The following is a 19,352-nucleotide window of genomic DNA, read 5'->3' on the forward strand; positions in this document are numbered from 1 at the left end:
TACACCAGTAATAGTCAAAAACTACACACATGCTACGCTGTAAAAATGCAGTTAACACTATTGGGAAGAAGGCTGTGGGTTGTGGAGATGCTCTTTGAAGATCTATAGTATCTTTTTGCTCTCCCACACGCCCATTCTGCAAGTTTTGTCCTTCATAGAAGGCCCTTTGTTTTTCTCAGCAAAGTGCAGAATGGGTTGCCTTGAAACACTTATCCTCCTTCCCCTCCACTCGGATGGGTGTGCAAACTATACAGCATGGAACGGCTTTAAAGCACTTGGGCTGCTGTAGGGCACAGAAACTATACTGGCTCTTCAAAGGACATCTTCTCAAGCCACCTCTATGGTGTCAAGACAAGCAGAACTCCTTCCCCTCCCCACTTGAAACCCACAGTCAGATGTGACAGGGGCTGGTACTCAGGAGAGTTAATTCTTGTCATCTTTTTTGTCATCATCCTCCGAGGGGTAGGAATGCCACGTCAGCCTTTCCTCATAGAAGGATATGACAACCTGGGGGCACTTGACATTGGCTTCCTTGGCTGGGACCAGGTCAGCCTCATCAGAGTTTTTCCTGCAGAACAAAGCACAGAGAGACTTTGAGACCAGGTGCTAGTGGTCCCCCAACTTGGATCATCCAAGGGATAGAGCTTTAAAAATATTAATTCCAAAAGCACAAGCTAGGGGAGGGTGCTAACATGGCCCAAGCAGCATTTGCTGTCAGCTTTTAGTTAAGTGACATCCTTGCAGATCTCCTGTTAAAATCCCCTCTGGATTATCCTTGTCAATAGGTAGGTGACCTAACTATCACATCTAAACCCCTGAGAAAAGCCAAAAAAAAAAAAAAAAAGAAAAAGGAAAAAGAAAAAAAAGACTCTTAATTTTCTGAGGGAAGAAGAGACTACCGCACTCTCCCAAAAGTCATATGCCAGCTGCTAAGAGCCCATGGGTAGATCTTGGCTTTCTAATAGCATTTCCTACTATGTCAAATATGTTGGATAACACTGAATACCAATATGACATTGGCCAGAAACAATGCAGGTGGGCACTTTCTTGCTGACTCATAATTATACTACTTAACATTACCAAACACCATGCTCACAGAGATCTGCCACAACTCCCAGGTGCTTTGAAATGGTTTGTCGCCATTGGGAGGTAGAAAATGAATGGGCCATTACGCAATTCTCTATATTCTTCTGAATATTAAAATGTTTTCAAAATTTGAAAGTCACATCCATATTACAAGGGACAAAGGAATAAGCTCTATCTTCAGGTCACTGGAAGTGCCCTAGGTAGAAGCAGTAGTATAAGGCAGGCAGCAGATATGTGATAGGCTCTCGGACAAGGTACCACTCAAAGGTTCCAGAAAACCAGCAACAGGTAAACCAAAGCCACACAACTCCGCAGAACCAAAGAGCAAGCTGCTATGGTGTATTTCTGGACAACTGACTCTAGAGAATGGAAGGGAAAAGAGTATAACAGTATGGGAAACTGAAGCAGGCTGCCCCTTGTCGACAGTTCAACAACTCCCTCAGAGACAAGTTCAGTCATTCTACTGCATAGGAATATTTGCTGTTTTTGGAAATGGACAAGTATCTCTACTCCCCAGGGAAAAAACTTCAAAGTGAACTTGGTTTTATAGTCAACATCAATCTTAACCTGTACACTTATATTCAGCTTTAATCCTTACACACAGCAACCAAAGAGGTATAATCTTAAACAATACAGAGATACTACTATAACTTAGACTGGTCAAATGCAGACAGAGAAAGTGTATTCTAGTTGGACCACATAATGCCTGGAATCCATTCATTCCCTCCAAAACTCAGTACCTTTAAAAAAAAAGAAAAAAGAAAAAAAATCCTCTTCTATAAGCTAGCAGCAAATCAGCTAAAAGAAGGTCAGATTCAGTAAACATCTAGGGAAATGCACAGGAAGAAGAGAGAGGTTTTGCTAGTGGTGACACAGGCTTTCTGTGGTGGTTAAGTTAGGCCCCTCTGGCCACCTTCTGAAGGAGAAGAATCAGTACAGATGTGAGTTTCAGAGAATGTTCTAGACTGACAAAAGGACAGAGTACCTACAATGCTGCCTTCATAGGCAAAGGCTCTGAACTATTCACTCCTAATTTATATTTTAAAAACAATGACTGAGATCCACTTGAGGAGAAAAAAGTACAAATAAGCAAAAACAGCCTTCCTTTTGGACAGAGAGTAGGCAGATTATATAAAGTTTTGGATTAATTACACTTCTTAAGATTCTCAAGACAACTGTTTCCATGAAGATGTTTCATGGGGTATTATTATCATTGGTGTTTGTATTTAAGGGAGAAAAAGTAGGCTTGCTTTATGGTTAGTATATAGGAAAGAGGTCTTGCTGACCCCTGCTGGCTGATCCTGGAATTGCAGAATCTGTACAAATTGGGAGAAAGATCTAACGATTAAGGAACAAAGCAAGAGCTACAGAAATTCTTTCCTAACCCAGAGAAGTTAATGGAATTTCTGAGCCTGGGTCCAGCCCAATCTTCATTAAGGAGGTGGTAGAAGGGGAGGGTAGTTCAATCACATTTCACATTTTTTCCTTTCACGTAGAAAAGTGAAATGTGACTCCTCCCCATACCCTCTCCATTCTAGATTTTCTCCCACCTCCTAAAAAAATGGCCAAAGATCTGAAAATCCTAAGGGCCCCTACCTGTAAATCATGAGTCCAGGTTGGCAGTCAGGCCGAGGGTCACTATCGAAGGACAATGCCATCTTAAAGATTTCACACTTGGGTGACTGGAATTTCGAAGGTCCAGCTCTTTTCTCTGGCATGGAACAAATGGGAGAAGAAAACAACAACCACACACAGCCACTGGCAGACTCACCATTTCATCAGGAACATGAGTTCTCCGCTGGAGTCTGTAGCTCCAATAATCCGCTCTGGCTCCAAACCCCGGGCAAAGCCTCGTGGCTTTTCTGACTGCAAAAACCAGAGGGATTGAACAATTTTACCTATGTGGGACTGCTATCCAGTTTGGAGTTACTCCCGTTTCTCTGATTCATGTATTCAAACTCTTTTTGCCAATATTTCACCAATACCACGGTCACAGGCCTTTCAGAATCATTGAGTGGTTAGCCCACCAAGGTCTGAAGTGCCTGAGAAACATGTGTTTCTCCACATGTAAAAAGGGACATACATCTCAAGCAATCTAAATGTTCACAAAGGTTTCTTCACCCTCAAAAGACAATTTACTTTAAGGTACTGAGAATAAATTAAAATGGCTACCTCAAACCTGTAATGATTAAAACATTGAAAACTATCTACTAACAGGAATGAACTTTTCTTGAACTTTCATGTAAAATAAAAGATTACATGGCCTTTTGAGAATAGTGAGCCCCCAAATACTTTGTAAACATTAGCCTATCTAAGGTTCCAGAAGGACTGCTGATATTTAAAAAGCAGTAGAGCCCTGACTGGTGTGGCTCAGTGGGCTGGGCTCTGGCAAACTGAAAGGTCACCAGTTGAGTACCATTCAGGGCACATGCCTTGGTTTCAGGCCAGGTCCCCAGCTAGGGGCACAACTGATGGATGTTTCTCTCGCTCATTCTCTCCCTTTTCCTCTCTCTAAAAATAAATAAATAAAATCTAAAATGTGTTTTCCCCTAAAGCAATAAAACAAAAGTGCTAAAATTATCTGCTTTCAGCCTCTTTGACCACAGTAAGAATTTCAGCTAGGAACAATTCTTACTCCTACCCTTAGTTACCTCTTCTTTCTTCTTCTTTGGTTTGCTCTCCTCTCCCTTATCTTCAGAATCAGAGTCAGCTTTGCGCTTGCCTCCTTCTGATTTATCTGTCTCATGTGCTGTTTTTTGGGACTGTAGAAACTCAGCAATGAGGTCGGGGCAATCCAGGTTCTCTTCTGGCTCCCATGTGTTGTCCTCACTGAAATCAGAGGGCAGAGTGAGTCACTTTCCACTCAAAGTTAGCATACTCATACAAAGGAGAAGCACAGAAGGACAAAAGCTGGTGTCCTTGGAAAAGAGGAGCTAAAAACAAGTGACCAAACATTGGGCAAAGTTCAAACCTCTTGGGGGAATGGGAAAGTTTTTTAGTACAAATTGAAAGTTTAAAAGCTTGCCTCTTTCAAAGGAAAATTACTTTCTCTTTGCAAATTTGGATCAGTCTAAAGCCACATGCAAAAATGCTCCTCAGAAATCACTGTCTTGTATTATAGCACTTCATAGATATAGATCATTTTCCTAGTTAGACTATAAGCCATGAAGGCCAGGCCTGAATCACATTCTACCCATCCAAGCACCCTAGTCCTGCACATTACTAGATTCCTAAGAAATAGCTGGTGATTAAATTAATGGATTTACCCAGGTTAATGAAACTTACTCTGAGAACCCCTTCCACTTGAGGAGGTACTCCACTTTGCCCTTTACCACTCGACGGTCGAGAACTTTTTCCACCACATATTCCTCTTCCTCCTCTTCTAGCACCTCCTCCACTTTCTTCTTGTTTTGTTTTTTCCCCATAGTGCCCGCCAGCTTTCTAGTATAAAGGGTGACGCTGCTAAAATATTAAAAAATAAAAATAAAAAGGACATAAGGGCACACTCCTGTTGGTTAGGTGAATGTACTGATGGTAAGAAAAGCAGGGACATCACAGATGACTTCAATAGTGTATATTGCTTATTTAAGTGCTATGCCTATTCATCTTCAATACACAATGAAGCTGTCTGATATATTCACCTAGAAAGTTAGTTCATAAAACAGCCCCAAATAATCTCACAGCAAAACTTCTTTATACTTGCATAGCTACTTAAAACTTTTATATGTATTCTAAGTTAAAAAGCTCTCAGTAGCCCTTTTACTCTACAGCATGGTATCTAAAAAATTACATTGAATTGAAAGAAAATCCTCCTAAAAATAATATATACATTTCAAACGTATATTTGTGTACATATACACACTATATATATGGCCTGCTGACCCATACTATCTCCTGTTCTATTTTCCATTTCATTACAGTACCGGACTTGAATTTTTACTGTGGGAAATAGCTCATCCTACTTATTAAGCATATAGTTTAATTTTCCCTTTGTATATGCCTATAACCCATTCTTCCACAATGTTAAAAGATACTCTTCCAGAAAAAAATTTTAATTTAATGATTTAGAGAGAGGAATTCAGGGGGTGGAGGGAGAGAAAAAACATTGACTCATTGTTCCACTTATTTATGGATTCACCACTTGATTCTTGTGTGTGCCCTGACTGGGGATCAAACCCACAACTTTGGCAAATGGGATAATCCACTAACCAACTGAGCTACATGGCCAGGGCAAAACACCCTCTTCTTTTGAGTCCTCTTAAGGTTCTTTATGCAGTCTTTTCTGAATGCCACCATTAATTCACAATTCACCAAATTTCTTGTTAACTTCTCATTCTACTTAGCTTATTTCTAAGGCTTAGAAATGCCAGAATGAGCATGAAATTCTCTGAACTGGAAAACTGCAGTAATTTGGATAATGGGGGAGGGGAGAGCTTAGTTATCACAGGTAACAGAACCTGATTTTATTCTTAAAATATATCAGGCTGAGTAACCTCTAAGGGTTTTTCCAGTGCTAAAATTCTAGTCTCCTATAAATCCTTTTCTTTTTTCCTTCATACAACTCTGACTGCTGGTAGGCTTAAAGCCTTATCTTTACCAATTTGTGTCAGTAGGTGGCACCATAAGATACCGACACGACTAAAGTTGTCTATAAAACTGGCCAAAATCTACAAACTGATGGGTCAGTTGCCAAGAATGATACAAAGAATCAAGAGTATGGCAGATGATCCAAACAATAAAGAAGTTACTACCATATCTGAATTTAAGACAATGCTAATTAATGGGGGCAGACTCATAAATGGAGAGCAGGGTGACAGCTAGTCAGGGGGAAGAGGTAAGGGAGTAAAGGGACTAAGCAAAAAGAAAAAAGGACTCATGGACATGGGAAACAGTGTGGTGTTTGCTGGGGGGAGGAGGTATAAGGGGATTAAAAAGTAATGTAAAAAAATATATAAAATTAAATTTTTTTTTTTTTGCCCTGGCTGGTGTGGCTGAGTGGACTGAGCACTAGCCTGCAAACCAGAGGGTCCCCGGTTCGATTCCCAATTAGGACACATGCCTGGGTTGCTGGCCAGGTCCCCAGTAGGGGGTGCATGAGAGGTAACCATATACTGATGTTTCTCTCCCTCTCTTCCCCTCTCTAGTAATAAATAAATAAGATCTTTAAAAAAAAAAATTTTTTTTTAAAGACTGCCGATTTGGGGGTAATGTGGTTGTTCTAATATCCCTGTGAAAAGGAGTCTAACTTAGTAAGTAGAAACTCTTCAAAACAGTTTAAACTGGACTATATAGGTAGAATGTATTTTAGAAATAGTCTTTTTATATTCCATATGAAATATAACAGAAAATGAAATATAACAAACTTCAAAGAAGTCAAGATTATCATCATGAATCAGTTATATTATATTTATTTGCATAGGCTTAGCTTTGTACTCAGACACCCCCATGTCTGCATAGAGGAGCAATGCTGACTTAAATGAAAGAACAAGCATTTGTTTGGCTATGAGAAAATTCTAGACATTGCTGGATACTGGAGATTCAGTAGAATAAGAAATGTCCCTGACTGATGTGGCTCAATGGATTGGGCACCATTCTGCAAACCAAAGATCACCCGTTCGTTCCGGGTCAGGGTACATGCCTGGGTTGCTGGCCAGGTCCCCACCCAGTTGAGGGTGTGAGAGAGGCAACTGAGGATGTTTCTCTTACACATCGATGTTTCTCTCTTTTTCTCCCTCTCTTCCCCTCTCTCTAAAAATAAATAAATAAAATCTTAAAAAAAAGAATAAGAAATGGTCCCTGCTTTCCTGAAGGTTAATGTCTGGTTAGAAAAAATGTAGACACTTCTCCCACTAAAAGTATTCTAAACTTTTGCAGAGTGACACAAAACAATGTTTTCTGAGATGCTTTTAGGTGTGGCCTACAGCAACGCCCAAGTTACTCCTCCCCCCTTCAGAACACAAATCTAAGAGTACCTTTTCAACAAACTTCCTCTCCATTTACATATTGAGAACTTTCCTTGCCTCTCCCAAAATCCTCTATCTTTTAGAGAAAGTGCCATGAGCCCTCCTTTCCTTCTGTTCCTGAACAGATTAATCACTGGATTGAATGCAATTTCTGACTAATGTCATTGTGCTTCTGATTCAGAGGCTGTGCTTCCAAAGGGAGACGCTTTCAGGTTTTCAGAGTTCTGATACCACATGACAAGTGTTACTGTATAAGTAAAGAAAAATCTAACTTTCCTGTTGGATAAATGCAGTAGTGTTTTGTTTTTTTCCCCCAAGGACAAGTGCTACTCCTTGCTTGCTTCTTTTCAGTGATGGCTGAAGGGGTGGCAGGATTGTCAGTCTTTGGTTAAAAAAAAAAGGCAGAGAAAAATAAACTGATAATCGCCTTTAGATAAAAAGGGCTACACAACCTCCTACATTAATTTGTACTTAAAAATTGGAAGGCATTCCCTTTCTCAACGGACGGAAGGAAAACAGTGGGTTACAGATGATCCAAAAACAGTAACTGCCCCCTAATAACCCTTACTACGGCTTCAAATTCAGAGCTGTTTAAGGTTTGGTGTTATCTACATTGATAGCTTTAATTGTCTTACAAAAAGAAACAGCTCTTCATTTATACAGTAAAGGAAGGAAACTAGGCTTCCGGTAGGGAGCACACAATACAATATACAGATGTCAATTTATAATCTTGTACACCTGAAAATTATATAATGTTATTAACCAATGTTACCCCCAACACACTTTAATTTAATTTAATTTAAATCTATCCTAAAAAAGAAAAAGCATTGAATACTGCCCATCTGATCCTTCCATTATGTATGACCCAAATGGGTCAGGACAGCTTCTCCCTGGCTCCTCTCTAGCAGGCCTCTCCTCCCTTTATCATTATCATGCCCCAAGGAGTAGTAGTCAGAGAACAGAACAAGAATAAAATCCTTTAGATTAAGTAAAGAAAATCCCCCCAACTGGGGAAAAGACCTCTTGATTTTCGCTTAAATCACTGTCCGAAGAACAACTCAAGAAATAAAAAAAAATGAAGAAACCAGACTTCTCACTGAGCTTTCTTAATTGGCTCATCTACCTCCAGAGACTGAATTCTTTATATTGGAGATTCTCAGCCAGGCTACCCAATGGAGTTTTCCCCCTTATTTATAGGTAGTTTTCTAGGGTCCTGAACAAGCTGTTTTCAAAATCAGTAGAGGAGTAGATTAAATATGCAACCCATTCTTCCTACCGAATCTAGTACCTTCAGAAGGGCAAAGAATACCCTTAAATATTATGATGAGCCAATTATTCTCATACAGTGTCCAAACTGATTATTTCTAGAGAAACCACCTCTCCCTGAAGATGGCAGTCTCTGAACAACAGCAGAGATATCTAGAAGGAGAGCTCTCAACTGGAATTGCTTGCAAGGAAATTTCAAAGTATCTCAGATCAGTGTAGTAGCATAATGGAGAAATGCATTTAGCCAATACTATTTGCCGCTCCTCCTAAGCATCGTAGCAGCCAAATTATGATATTAAAAGTGCCATAAATGCCCTGGCTGGTGTGGCTCAGCGGATTGAGTGCTGGCCTGCGAACCAAAGAGTTACCAGTTTGATTCCCAGTCAGGGTACATGCCTGGGTTGCAGGCCAGGTCCCTGGTTGAGGGTGCAGGAGGCAGCCGCACATGATATTTCTCTCCTTCTCTTTCTCCCTCCCTTCCCCTCTCTCTAAAAATAAATAAATAATAAAATCTTTTTTTTTTAAGTACCATAAATTTTTTGTTGTTTTTAAAAGATTTTATTTATTTTTAGAGAGAGGGGAAGAGAGGGAGAGAAACATCAATGTGCGAGAGAAACGACTGGTTATCTCTTGCATGCCCCCAACCGGGAACCTGGCCTGTAACCCAGGCAATATGCTATGACCGGGATCTGAACCCGCAGTCTTTAGGTTCTCAGGCTGGCACATCCCACTGAGCCACACCAGCCAGGGCAAAAGTCCCATAATTTTTAAACAAAGGGTAAAAATATATGAAAGAAAGGTGTACGAAAGGGCAAACAATTCTAGATTAATTTAGAAATCTTAATCCTTAAACAAGCCTTCTCAAAGCTTATCATGAGGTTGCAGACAAAAATATCTATTTAGGCCCTGGCTGGGTAGGTAGCTCCGTTGGTTGTAGCACTGTCCCAATACACCAAGTTTGCATATTTATGAATGCATAAATACCTGGAACACCACATTGATGTTTCCTCCCTCTCTCCCTTTCTCTAAAATCAAAAAACAAAAATTAAAAACAAAAAATGAAAAACCTGGTCAATTAAGATGCTATAACTTTCACCTAAATATTTACTGGGTCTGCTATACTTTAAGATACCCAGAAAAACAATACATTGGTATTGCACTTTAGTTTATAAACTGTTACTACCTATCTTATTTGATCCCCAAACCAGAAACCATCCTGTGAAGCAAGCCATTAAGATGTTATTGACACCTCATAAATAACAAAAAAGATTTACATAAAATAAATCACCTAAGGTCACACAATTAATTAACCAAGAGCACAGGCACTTCAGTTAGGACATCTCCTAGCAAGGTTGGGCTAAGTGACCCTGTTGCACACACAGAATTAGTAGCTACCTGGACAGGGAGGATTCCCTTAGGCTGTACAAGGAAAGGTGGGCCCTTGATATGGATCTTCCCTGCAATGTCATCAGTAAATAAGGAAATGATTGACAATGATTTTCTTTCAGAAAAGACCTTGGGAGATATCCCTGTTACACAGACACACACACACACACACACACACACACACACACACACACATTTTTAAGTGGTTATTGGAATATGAAGGTATTCATTGTTAGTTAAATCAGCAAGCAGTAACAAAGCTTTTTAGTGCCCAGCGGGCTTCTGAGTCTTTTAAATTGACAAATGCTAGATGGTGCAGAATTTTTGAAGTTAAACAACTTGCAAGTAGTCTGGAGAGACAACTACTGAGAAAAATGCCAATTTAAAGAAACTAAAATACATCCATAGCATCCCAATGAATCCAGGAATGCTATAAATCTAAAGCAAGAGCCATGAACTTATAGCTCTTTTTTATTAAAATGTATTTTAGCCTTGATGGATGTGGCTCAGTTGATCAGGCATCTTTGTCACCAGTCTGGTTCATGTTCAGGACATATGCTTAGGTTGCAGGTTAAGCCCTTGGTCTGGGACATACCGTGCACCCCCCCCCCCCCAAAAAAATAGGTTAGAGAGAGAGGAAGAAGGAGTGAAGAAGGTTGTTTCTTCTATATGCCCTCACCTAGGACCAATCCCACAGATCCCACAACCTCCGTGTATCAGGCTGATCCTCTAGCCAATTGAGCTACCTGGCCAGGGCCTGAAAGCTCTTTTAAGAGACAGAAGGGGAAAAAAGCAGTTTCAATTCTCTTCACAAACCTTCCACTCTTGAAGCTAGGAGACAGAAAATGGGAGGAAGGGACAATGCTACTTGAAGGTAGAAGGCAGTAAAGTATCACATACAAGATTAGACATTTTATTACTGTGAAAGGGTATGAGAAAGACCTGAGAAGACAATGTGGACATAGCTCCTGACCCAACAGACACATGAATTATAAAGGGCTACCCTGGGAACGTCCATACTGATTTCTTGACAGCCCGAAGGATCAAATTCCAGATGTGAGGACAAGGTAACATCTACCAACCTCTGAAACCAAACCAACAGGGCTTTTAGCTAAGCACTAAGATGACACTTTTTAAAAAAAGATTTTATTTATTTATTTTTAGATAGGGGAAGGGAAGGAGAAAGAGGGAGAGAAATATCAATGTGCGGTTGCCAATCACGTGCCACCTACTAGGTGACCTGGCCCACAACCCTGGCATGTGCCCTAGACTGGGAATCGAACAGCAACCCTTTGCTTTGCAGGCCAGTGCTCAATCCACTGAGCCACATAAGCCAGGGCCTACAGTGACACATTTAGGATGTTAGTCTGGTGCAGCGACCTTCTTTACTAAGAAAGGACTGACAGGAAAGCAGACCTTGAGTAAATAACTCTCACCTATATTAGCATAAGAATCACCTATGGAGTTTTTAAATACAGATGCTAAGATCCAATGAATACGAAAGTAGGGTGTATTATTTTTCAAAGTTGTTTCTCTAATTATGGTATAATACATGTATTCACATTCAATTACAAAAATATTCAATGTAGGAAATCAAAGTTCCCCAGCTCAAAACCCGTCAGTCTGTTTTTGTTCTTCTGTATATAAACTAACACGGATATACATTTGTGAAAATAGATGTTACAGTTCTACAACCTGCCTTTTCATATAATGTATTCTTTTATTGTTCCATAAAAGATCTCCATTCTTAACACCTGCACAGAAGTGCATACTACGTGGACACACTATACTCTAACAAGTGATCTAGTGATGAAAATTTGGGTTGTTTCCAATTTTTTATTATTGCAAACAACATTGCTTTGACCATGCCATGTGAATCTTTAAAATCTCCTTAGGTGACCTGATACACATTCTTGGATAAAAGCCATTGCTGTAAGAGGACTACCAGAAACTACATTCCTCAGATGAATTTACATACATATTACAGATATAAATCAATTCTCATAGTTACCTAAAAGGCAAGTAAACATTTTACGTTCTCCACAAAATTTAGAATAAGACTAGAGCAATACAAAAAAATAATTGATATTCCTGAAAACAAAATCTTATCACATTCAACATGATTCAATCTAGACATCTTTTTTGTATTTACAATGAAATTGAAAGAGTACTGCTTCAAGTATCCTGTTTCTTTTGCCAGACAAAAGCTAGTATGAGCACCAGAAGCATATCTCTCCCCTCCCTGACTCCTCAAAACAGCTTTATGTCTATAGACAATTAAATATATATACTGTATAAATCAGTTTTCTCATCTATAAAATAGGTGTAAACATTCTTCATGGGATTCTTTGAGATGAGCTTCTATGACCGTCAGGCATTAATTGTTTATTTATGTTTGCACCTACATCCTACTTCATTACATTATTTACTGTATTAAGCTTAGGGATAGCTCTCTGAAACCCAGGGCATTAAGAGCTCAAGGAGAGCCCTGGCCAGGTAGCTCAGGTGGTTAGAGCGTCATCCTGACATGCCATGGGTGCAGGTTTGATCCCTGGTCAGGGCACATACAAAGGTCAACCAATGAATGTAAAAATAAATGGGACAAACTGATCTAAAATTAAACACACACACGCACGCACTCATCCCTCAATGAGAAAACACCATTTTTGTTCTATGTATCTGGCAAAAATTCATGGCTAGCTTTTATAACAGCAGAGCAGCTCCAGAACAAACTCAAGTAGGACCGAGGCCTGGTTGGTATAAGCCAATAATTACAAAACAGAGAAACCCAGATCTCATTTCTGGAAGACTGAGAAAGAGCTGCCAGAAACTAAGAAATCACATTTCATATACCTAAGGGGTAGGATTTTCTTGTGCTCTTCCTTTATCTGGTCCAGGCAGGAAAATAACGTAACAAAACTCTTAGAGTAAACGACAAAAGGAATATAGCTTCCTATGAAGACAGATTAGATAAGTGAGAAAAAGAAAGTAAATTTTGGATATAAACAATGGAAAATTTCAATAGAATAACTTATTTGAGAAAAGAATTTTAAGATTTCTGAAGACCTTTGTCAATACTAACAGTTTTGATGATCCATATGGTAAAGAAGCTCTTTAATAAACTTCAGAGGTTAGGACTGCAGGCTCAGATTTTATATTTTATATATATATACTTCTTTCAAAAAATCAATAACACAATTAAATGAACGATGGTCTTTTTAAGAGCTCATACAGCTTTTACTGAGTTCAAGACAAAAATAAGACAATCACCCTTGATTTCTCCCCACCCATCCTCCATGGATCTAGTCTCTTACTAAATTCTACTGATTTTGTATCTTAAATATCTTTCAATTCATACATTTTTCTATTGCTACTACTACCCTATTCCAAGTCACCAGCATCTCTTGCCTGGACAACTTCTAATCCAATTCATTCTCAACATTAGACACTGATTTAAAAATGCAAATCTCTTCTTACCATTATCTGTGAGTATTTGAGCTGAAGACCACTGCACCTAACTTAATAATTGCAGTCACCTTTCCTTTTGCACCAGCCTTCACTTGACCAATTTCCTTAGCTGAAATGTCACTGTCAGAAGCTTCCCTGAAGCCCCCAGACAAGGTTTAGGTTAACTCTTCCTACAGACATGTTCCTACAGTACTCACTCATTTAACAATTATCTATTGAGCACTTAGTATGTGATTGGGGTTAAAAATTGGGTGAATTTGACAGACAAAATCCCTAGTCTCTTAGAATTTATAATCTAATGTGCACAAGTGAGTTAGCATAAGTGGCAGTGTGCACACATGCATATGCAGAGCAGGGCACAGACAACAAACAAGAAAAAATTAGCAAGAAATGCTATCAAGAAAACATCTTTAGCCCTGGCTGGGTGGCTCAGTTGGTTGGAGCATCATTCCATACACCAAAAGGTTGCAGGTTCGATCCCCGGTCAGGACAAGTACTGGAGGCAACTGACAGATGTTTCTCTCTTAAAAAAAAAAAAAAAAAAAAAAAAAAATCAACGAACATATCCTCAGGTGAGGATTTAAAAAAATAAAATACCTTTAGATTAAGCAACATTTAAACAGAGAATTGAATGACAATTCAGCAAAAATCAGAAAAATACACCAAGTTTAGGGAATAATGAGCTCAAAGTCCTAAAGTAAAATGAGCTTGCTTTATGCTGAATACAAATGTGGCCAGATTACAAAAAGCTACACTGAGGGGAGTGGTAGGCAAGAACCACTCCCCTCAGTCACCGTTAACTATTGTGCAGATCACTTCCCACTTCATTCTTTCTTTCATCTAGCCTCATTCTCCATTTCTCATTTTCCTTCCCCTCGCATAGTCTCTAAATTAGGTTTAAGACCTAGTCAATTAATAACTATAGAAGTTTATAACTAGAGCACTACTAGCTTTTAATACTATCTATTAAAAAACCCAAATCAAGCTCTGGCTGGCGTGGCTTAGTTGGTTGGAGCATCCTCCCATAAACCACAAAAGGTCACGGGTTCGATCGCTGGTAGGGCACATACTTAAATTGCAGGTTTGGTCCCTGGTATAGGCATGGACAAGAGGCAGCCGATCACTGTTTCTCACACACATCACTGTTTCTCTTTCTCTCCCTTCCTCTCTCTCTCTCTCTCTCTCTCTAAAACCAGTAAGCATGTCCTCGAGTGAGGATTTTTTTTAATTAAAAAAATTAAATCAATAAGCATTTACTAAGAGCCTGGGTGGAATATAGGGTGACTGAGTCATCCTGGCTAACACACGGGAAGTTCCACATTACAGGAACCCTCTCAGACCCAGGCAAACCGAGCTGTTTGGTCAGGCTAGCAGGATACAAGGACACACAGGAAGTACAAACTCTGGAGAATCCCTTAAAAGTAAATGATGACAACATAACAATAACTAACATTTATATACTTAATGTATATAAAGACACTCAATTCAATCCTCATAACAACTCTTTAAAGTCCATTTCACAAATGAGGAAATGGAGGCTTTACTGAAGCCACAGAGCCAGGACTGAAAGATAACACCACAAAGAAAGGTAAAAGAGAAGTTCATTTCAATAGGAGAAACAAGTGTACGTAATACTTAACAAAAGAAATATAAGCAGTAATAAGTAAACACAAAAGCACTACAGGACTTGGAGGAATAAATAGCTAGGGTAATTAGGGAAGGTTTTGAAAGTTGGGATTGCAGCCAAACTCCAAGAGCATTTGTTTCAAAAGGTGGACTGGAGGAGGGCAATTTGGCCCAGGGAACCGTTGTGAACAAAAGCAATGAGGCGTGTCTGAGGTAGATGGCGTGTAAACCAGTTTGGGCGGGATTAGACTGAATAGGAAAGTAGCAGGTACCTGCTACAAAATTTTCTACAAGGCCTCTTTCTCCTTAAAAGTCCAAACTTCACAGTGTTTTAACATCTAACATCCTTTCATGCCTATCATTCTATACTCCTACTTCCCTCACAGAACTTACACTGCTGTCAAAACAGAAATCTATAACCGGAACGTACGCTGCACATTCCTCCATGCAAGGCCTTGCTCATTATTTAGAAGTGTGCTCCTGTCCAAAACCAGCAGTCAAAATCCTCACCCATCCTTCAAGACCCAGCTTAAATGCTACTTCTTCCATGAAGCCTACACAATCAAGCCAAATATTTTTTAACTTTTCTTTACAGTTTGCAAAGCATACTGTTCCTATTTTCACTCAAAGATAGGTCTGGCCCAGTGTAAGGTGCTGAACCCTGCATGGGCAATAAAGATGAATGCCTCAAACTCAGATCACCAGGGAGTAAAAGTCCAAAGCTGTCAGCTTTGTAGGGAATGATGAACAGATAAATCTGAACTACAAGCCCTAAATGGAAATCAAGGAAGAAGTACCTTTGCTGAGCATTGGCAACTACGAGCCAGTCATCAAAAGGCAGGTGAAGGCATGTGTAGTGTATCGTTAGTAGTCCTCCTGATTCATGTTTCTAAATGCTTTTAGTCTGTTGGCTGTGGCTGTTTGCAAGGCAAATGCTTTCCAAATGGAAAACTTTACTGAGCAGAAAACAAGAACTTGTGCCACATACCCGGTGAACAGGGGTTTCATTTTAAAGCAATCCCTGCCTTCAAATTCCAGGATCTAGGACTAAAAATACTGGCAAATAAAATTAGATTATTATCTGAGATGTATCCCAAAACTTTGCTAACCTCTTCCCAGTATGTTGATACGGATGAAACTATAGATTTGGGATGAGAGTCCATCATTACATTATGAAGAAAATGTTTTAGTTAAGATGAAATAAAAATGGCCAGAATTATGAGTAAGTTGAAATTAACAGCAGAGACCAAAGCATTCACAGATAACACAACAAAACCAGATTACTGACATTAATCTCTCAAGTACTGTAGTTCTATTAGGCCTCCAATGTGTTAGTTATTATTAAAGAGAAAGGCACAAGTTCAGAGACAAATTAGGTTACTCTCTCTGGTCAGTAAATCATGAAGACCAAAGGAAGGAAAGACTTAACACAAGTTATTAAATTCAAATACAGAGGGAATTTGAAGTTTGTCCATATTTGAAAAACTTCTCCAGTTAACCTTGGAATGGCTACTGAATCCTCCAATAGACATTGCTAGTGGGAAATATTTATTTAACTATACAAAGGACATGAAAGATTTTTCAAGATATTTTTAAAACAGAAAATATTCAAACTATATAGATTGCTTTTGAAGTCCAGAAGCTGGGGCTTTTCCTAGTCCTTGCCTGAGGTACTTAAAATTGTTATCTGCACAATCTGCATACCTTTTATATTTAATGCCAGGACTACAACAGGCAATAATTTTCCTCTGCCATAGGTCGTAGATTGAAGGCAGGCAAACTGATTACATAATTTCAGGTTACTTCATTCTGCTGACTAACACAGAATTCTCAAAGGATCTCAAGGCCCTAGCCATTCATTCAACAATTTGGACTGCTTACTATGTTCCATACACCTGGATGAACAAGAGACATGGCCCCGTCTTATGTGAGCCCATAAACTAGCCATTAGCATTTTATTCCAAAAACTCTTCAGAGAAATAACCTATGAAGTGAAAAATACATCAAGTCTAATGCAAAATCTGTTGGACCACCAGAGGATTAGAACAGGGAAAATCAGAAATGACTGAAGATCCTGAACTGCCTTAATGCTTTAAGGGGCAACTGATTCCAACACGGTGCCCTTCAATCATACCACTTTCTATATACATGTCTGCAAGCACCTACTGAAGAACAGAAGCACTTCTTTCCCAATTGTATTCATGCATCTTTTCCAAAACCATGGGCCTTTTAGAACTATTTCAAACTGCTGACACGATGAACATAACTGAGTAAGCTATTTACTCTGGGCCAGAGGTTATAGTGTATTTGATCTTTTAGTAAACTCCGGTTCAATCGATTTAAATCAATATATGTCTGAATATAACACAAATTCATGAAACACCTTCATATGAAGCTTTGAAAAAGGGGTAAAGTAGTGGTCACTTTGTACTAAAATTTTCCAACAACTAGAAAGGCTGGCCAGAAAACCGAAGTGCCCAAAGGAAGAAAAATGCCACGATCTAACGAACTTTTCCTCTTTGTCTCCCAATTTCCCACATCCCTCAAAATCTAACTCAATTCCTTAAATACTGACTCACCTGCACATTTCTACAATTTCACTCCCCTTTGTGACCAGTAACAATCCCAGATAAAAACATACGAAACTAACTCTGAATCAAAGCAGGGGCTGAACTTGGACTGTTTAATTTCCTAAAGGAATCATGGAGTGAAGGTAGTAGAAAACCTGGAAAAAGGAAGAAAGCGCGTACCATCCTTGCTTTACACATTATTTTTACAGCCTCCGCACTGTTTTTAAGGACCCTCAGGAATGAAGGGCAGCCAGGTTTCCCCTTTTATCTTCGCCTTACTGAAAAAACCTCGGAACGTCCGCACTGTCTACACACACGAACAGCTCTTCCCTCTTCTAGAATCAAGCCAGGCAAACAACTTCTCCTTCTAACCCCTCCTCAATTTATTAAACAGCTCTCCTTCCCCAGTAGCACACCTTGGGCTGCTCAGCACCCTCTTATAACTTACTCGAAGTTCCTTCTCCCTCGCCTCACAAGCCAAAGTCCTCTGAGGGCCCCGGCCAGACCCCAAATTCTCAGGTTACATTTCTAAACCTCGGTCTTGAAGTTGTGAACCCTCCCCACACCTGTCCCAGCATCAAGGCTGCCCAGCCCGTCCCCTTCCCAATCCACTGTAAAGTCTTTCCACTCCAGCCCAATCCCGCAGCCGCCCACCCAACGCAAACAGCATTATCTGAGGCTACGCGAGCCGCGAATGAGCGCCCCGCAAGTGCTAGGCCCACCCCGAATCGCTATAACGTCCTCCTCAAGATACGCCGCCCCGCCCTCTCCATCCTTCTGGCGCGCCCGACCCCCAGCGCGCGGCGGAAAGCCCGGCGCCGGGAGGGTGCAGGACCCGCTCCCAACCTCCACGGCGAGCGGGCGGCCCCTCGCTCAGGGCTCCCGCCCCTGCCGCCGCCGCTGCCACCCCTCACCTCCCTCAAAACCGCCTCCCGCCGCTTCTCCGCCTCCAGCAGACTCTTCACCTCAAAGCAGCGCCCAAGAGCACGAGAGGAATCGGTGCCGCGCTACTGGCAAGTCGCGTCAGGCGGGCCGGAGGAGTGGCGCCCAGAAAAGCAACAGGCCGGTGGCCGCGATCAAGCCCCTCACAGAAGCGGCGTCCCGTAGGCCCCAGCCAACGGCCCTCCCCTCTGCCGAACAAAAGAGCCTCACACTCTGCGCGGCCCGCCGCCCGCTTTGCGCAGGTGCGACGACCTGTCGCACTGCTCTATGGGACTCGAAGTCCATCAAAGACTACAAGGTCCGGAGTGCCGCGCGCGTCTTACGCCGCCAAGCACTATTCGTGAGGATTTCAGCGAGTTTCAGTTTTTGAACTGCCAAGTGTTTTTAGAGTGTAGTTTAGAACGTTGTTACCGAGGAAATTGGAACGTGTGCTTTCACAAGCGAGTCCATTGATCAGTAGCTGACTGAAAAATCAGCTACTTCTGGACTGTAATTCACATTCTTGGCATTTTTCAATCTTACCAGGTTTCTCACCAGAACTTTACAAAATCTCCAATGATCTCTGAAATCCTTAATTTCTTCCTCCTCAAATATCTGTAAGGCTCTTCCTTCTCAGTGTTTAGATTACTTCCCCTTCGAGGCCTTCCCTGACCCCTTAGACTAGGTTGGGTCCCCCTGGCAGGTGTCATCACAGGTATCTTGAACTAACCTTTTTTCATTGGCTATACCAATGTATAGCTTTAGTGCAGAATTCCTCTGTTATCACCATGAGCGCTCCTCACCCAGTCACCCCAAAGAAACAGAAATATGCCAAAAACCATGCTTGTGTCAAAGGGTTCAGAAAATAGCCAAAGTACAACCAATGAATCACAAGCAGTAATTAGTAAAAATTTATTGTGCCCACACAAAAAAAAGATAGTTTGCAAACTGGGAACACTCAAGTCAAAATACGGAAGTGAGGTTTAGAGGTATATTATTGTAAAGCACTATATAGTGAGAAAGCAGTGACTGTTTATCTTCCACAGTGAAACTGGAAAAGTCAGCT

The 19,352-nt window shown here is 40.5% G+C and overlaps 1 protein-coding gene across 2 annotated transcripts; it reads right to left on the reverse strand.

Moving 5' to 3' along the window:
* Positions 1-18,541, reverse strand: CBX1 (chromobox 1). 2 transcript variants are annotated; one of them, XM_054585345.1, is made up of 5 exons: positions 18,331-18,541; positions 4,372-4,548; positions 3,738-3,915; positions 2,858-2,952; positions 1-568 (listed from the first exon to the last, which is right to left on the reverse strand). In XM_054585345.1, the coding sequence occupies exons 2-5, from the start codon at positions 4,509-4,511 to the stop codon at positions 424-426; spliced, it is 558 nt and encodes a 185-aa protein (XP_054441320.1). In that variant the 5' UTR covers positions 4,512-4,548; positions 18,331-18,541; the 3' UTR covers positions 1-423. The 2 variants fall into 2 exon arrangements, with proteins under 2 accessions (XP_054441320.1, XP_054441319.1); XM_054585344.1 differs by having other exon boundaries at positions 4,372-4,545; positions 18,331-18,440.
* Between the last annotated feature and the right edge of the window lie 811 nt (positions 18,542-19,352).

The sequence above is a fragment of the Pteronotus mesoamericanus genome, unplaced genomic scaffold (genome assembly GCF_021234165.1).
Source record: "Pteronotus mesoamericanus isolate MK-2021 breed Mesoamerican mustached bat unplaced genomic scaffold, CSHL_Meso_final contig_84, whole genome shotgun sequence".
Classification (NCBI taxonomy): Eukaryota; Metazoa; Chordata; class Mammalia; order Chiroptera; family Mormoopidae; genus Pteronotus; species Pteronotus mesoamericanus.

Coding starts and splice junctions, on each gene's coding strand:
- CBX1 (XM_054585345.1), bottom strand. CDS start 4,511: ATGGGGAAAAAACAAAACAAGAAGAAAGTGGAGGAGGTGCTAGAAGAG. Junction 2,953..3,737: donor CAAAGAAGAAGAAAGAAGAG/GTAACTAAGGGT, acceptor TGGTTTTTGCAG/TCAGAAAAGCCACGAGGCTT. Junction 569..2,857: donor CTCATGTTCCTGATGAAATG/GTGAGTCTGCCA, acceptor TTTGTTCTGCAG/GAAAAACTCTGATGAGGCTG.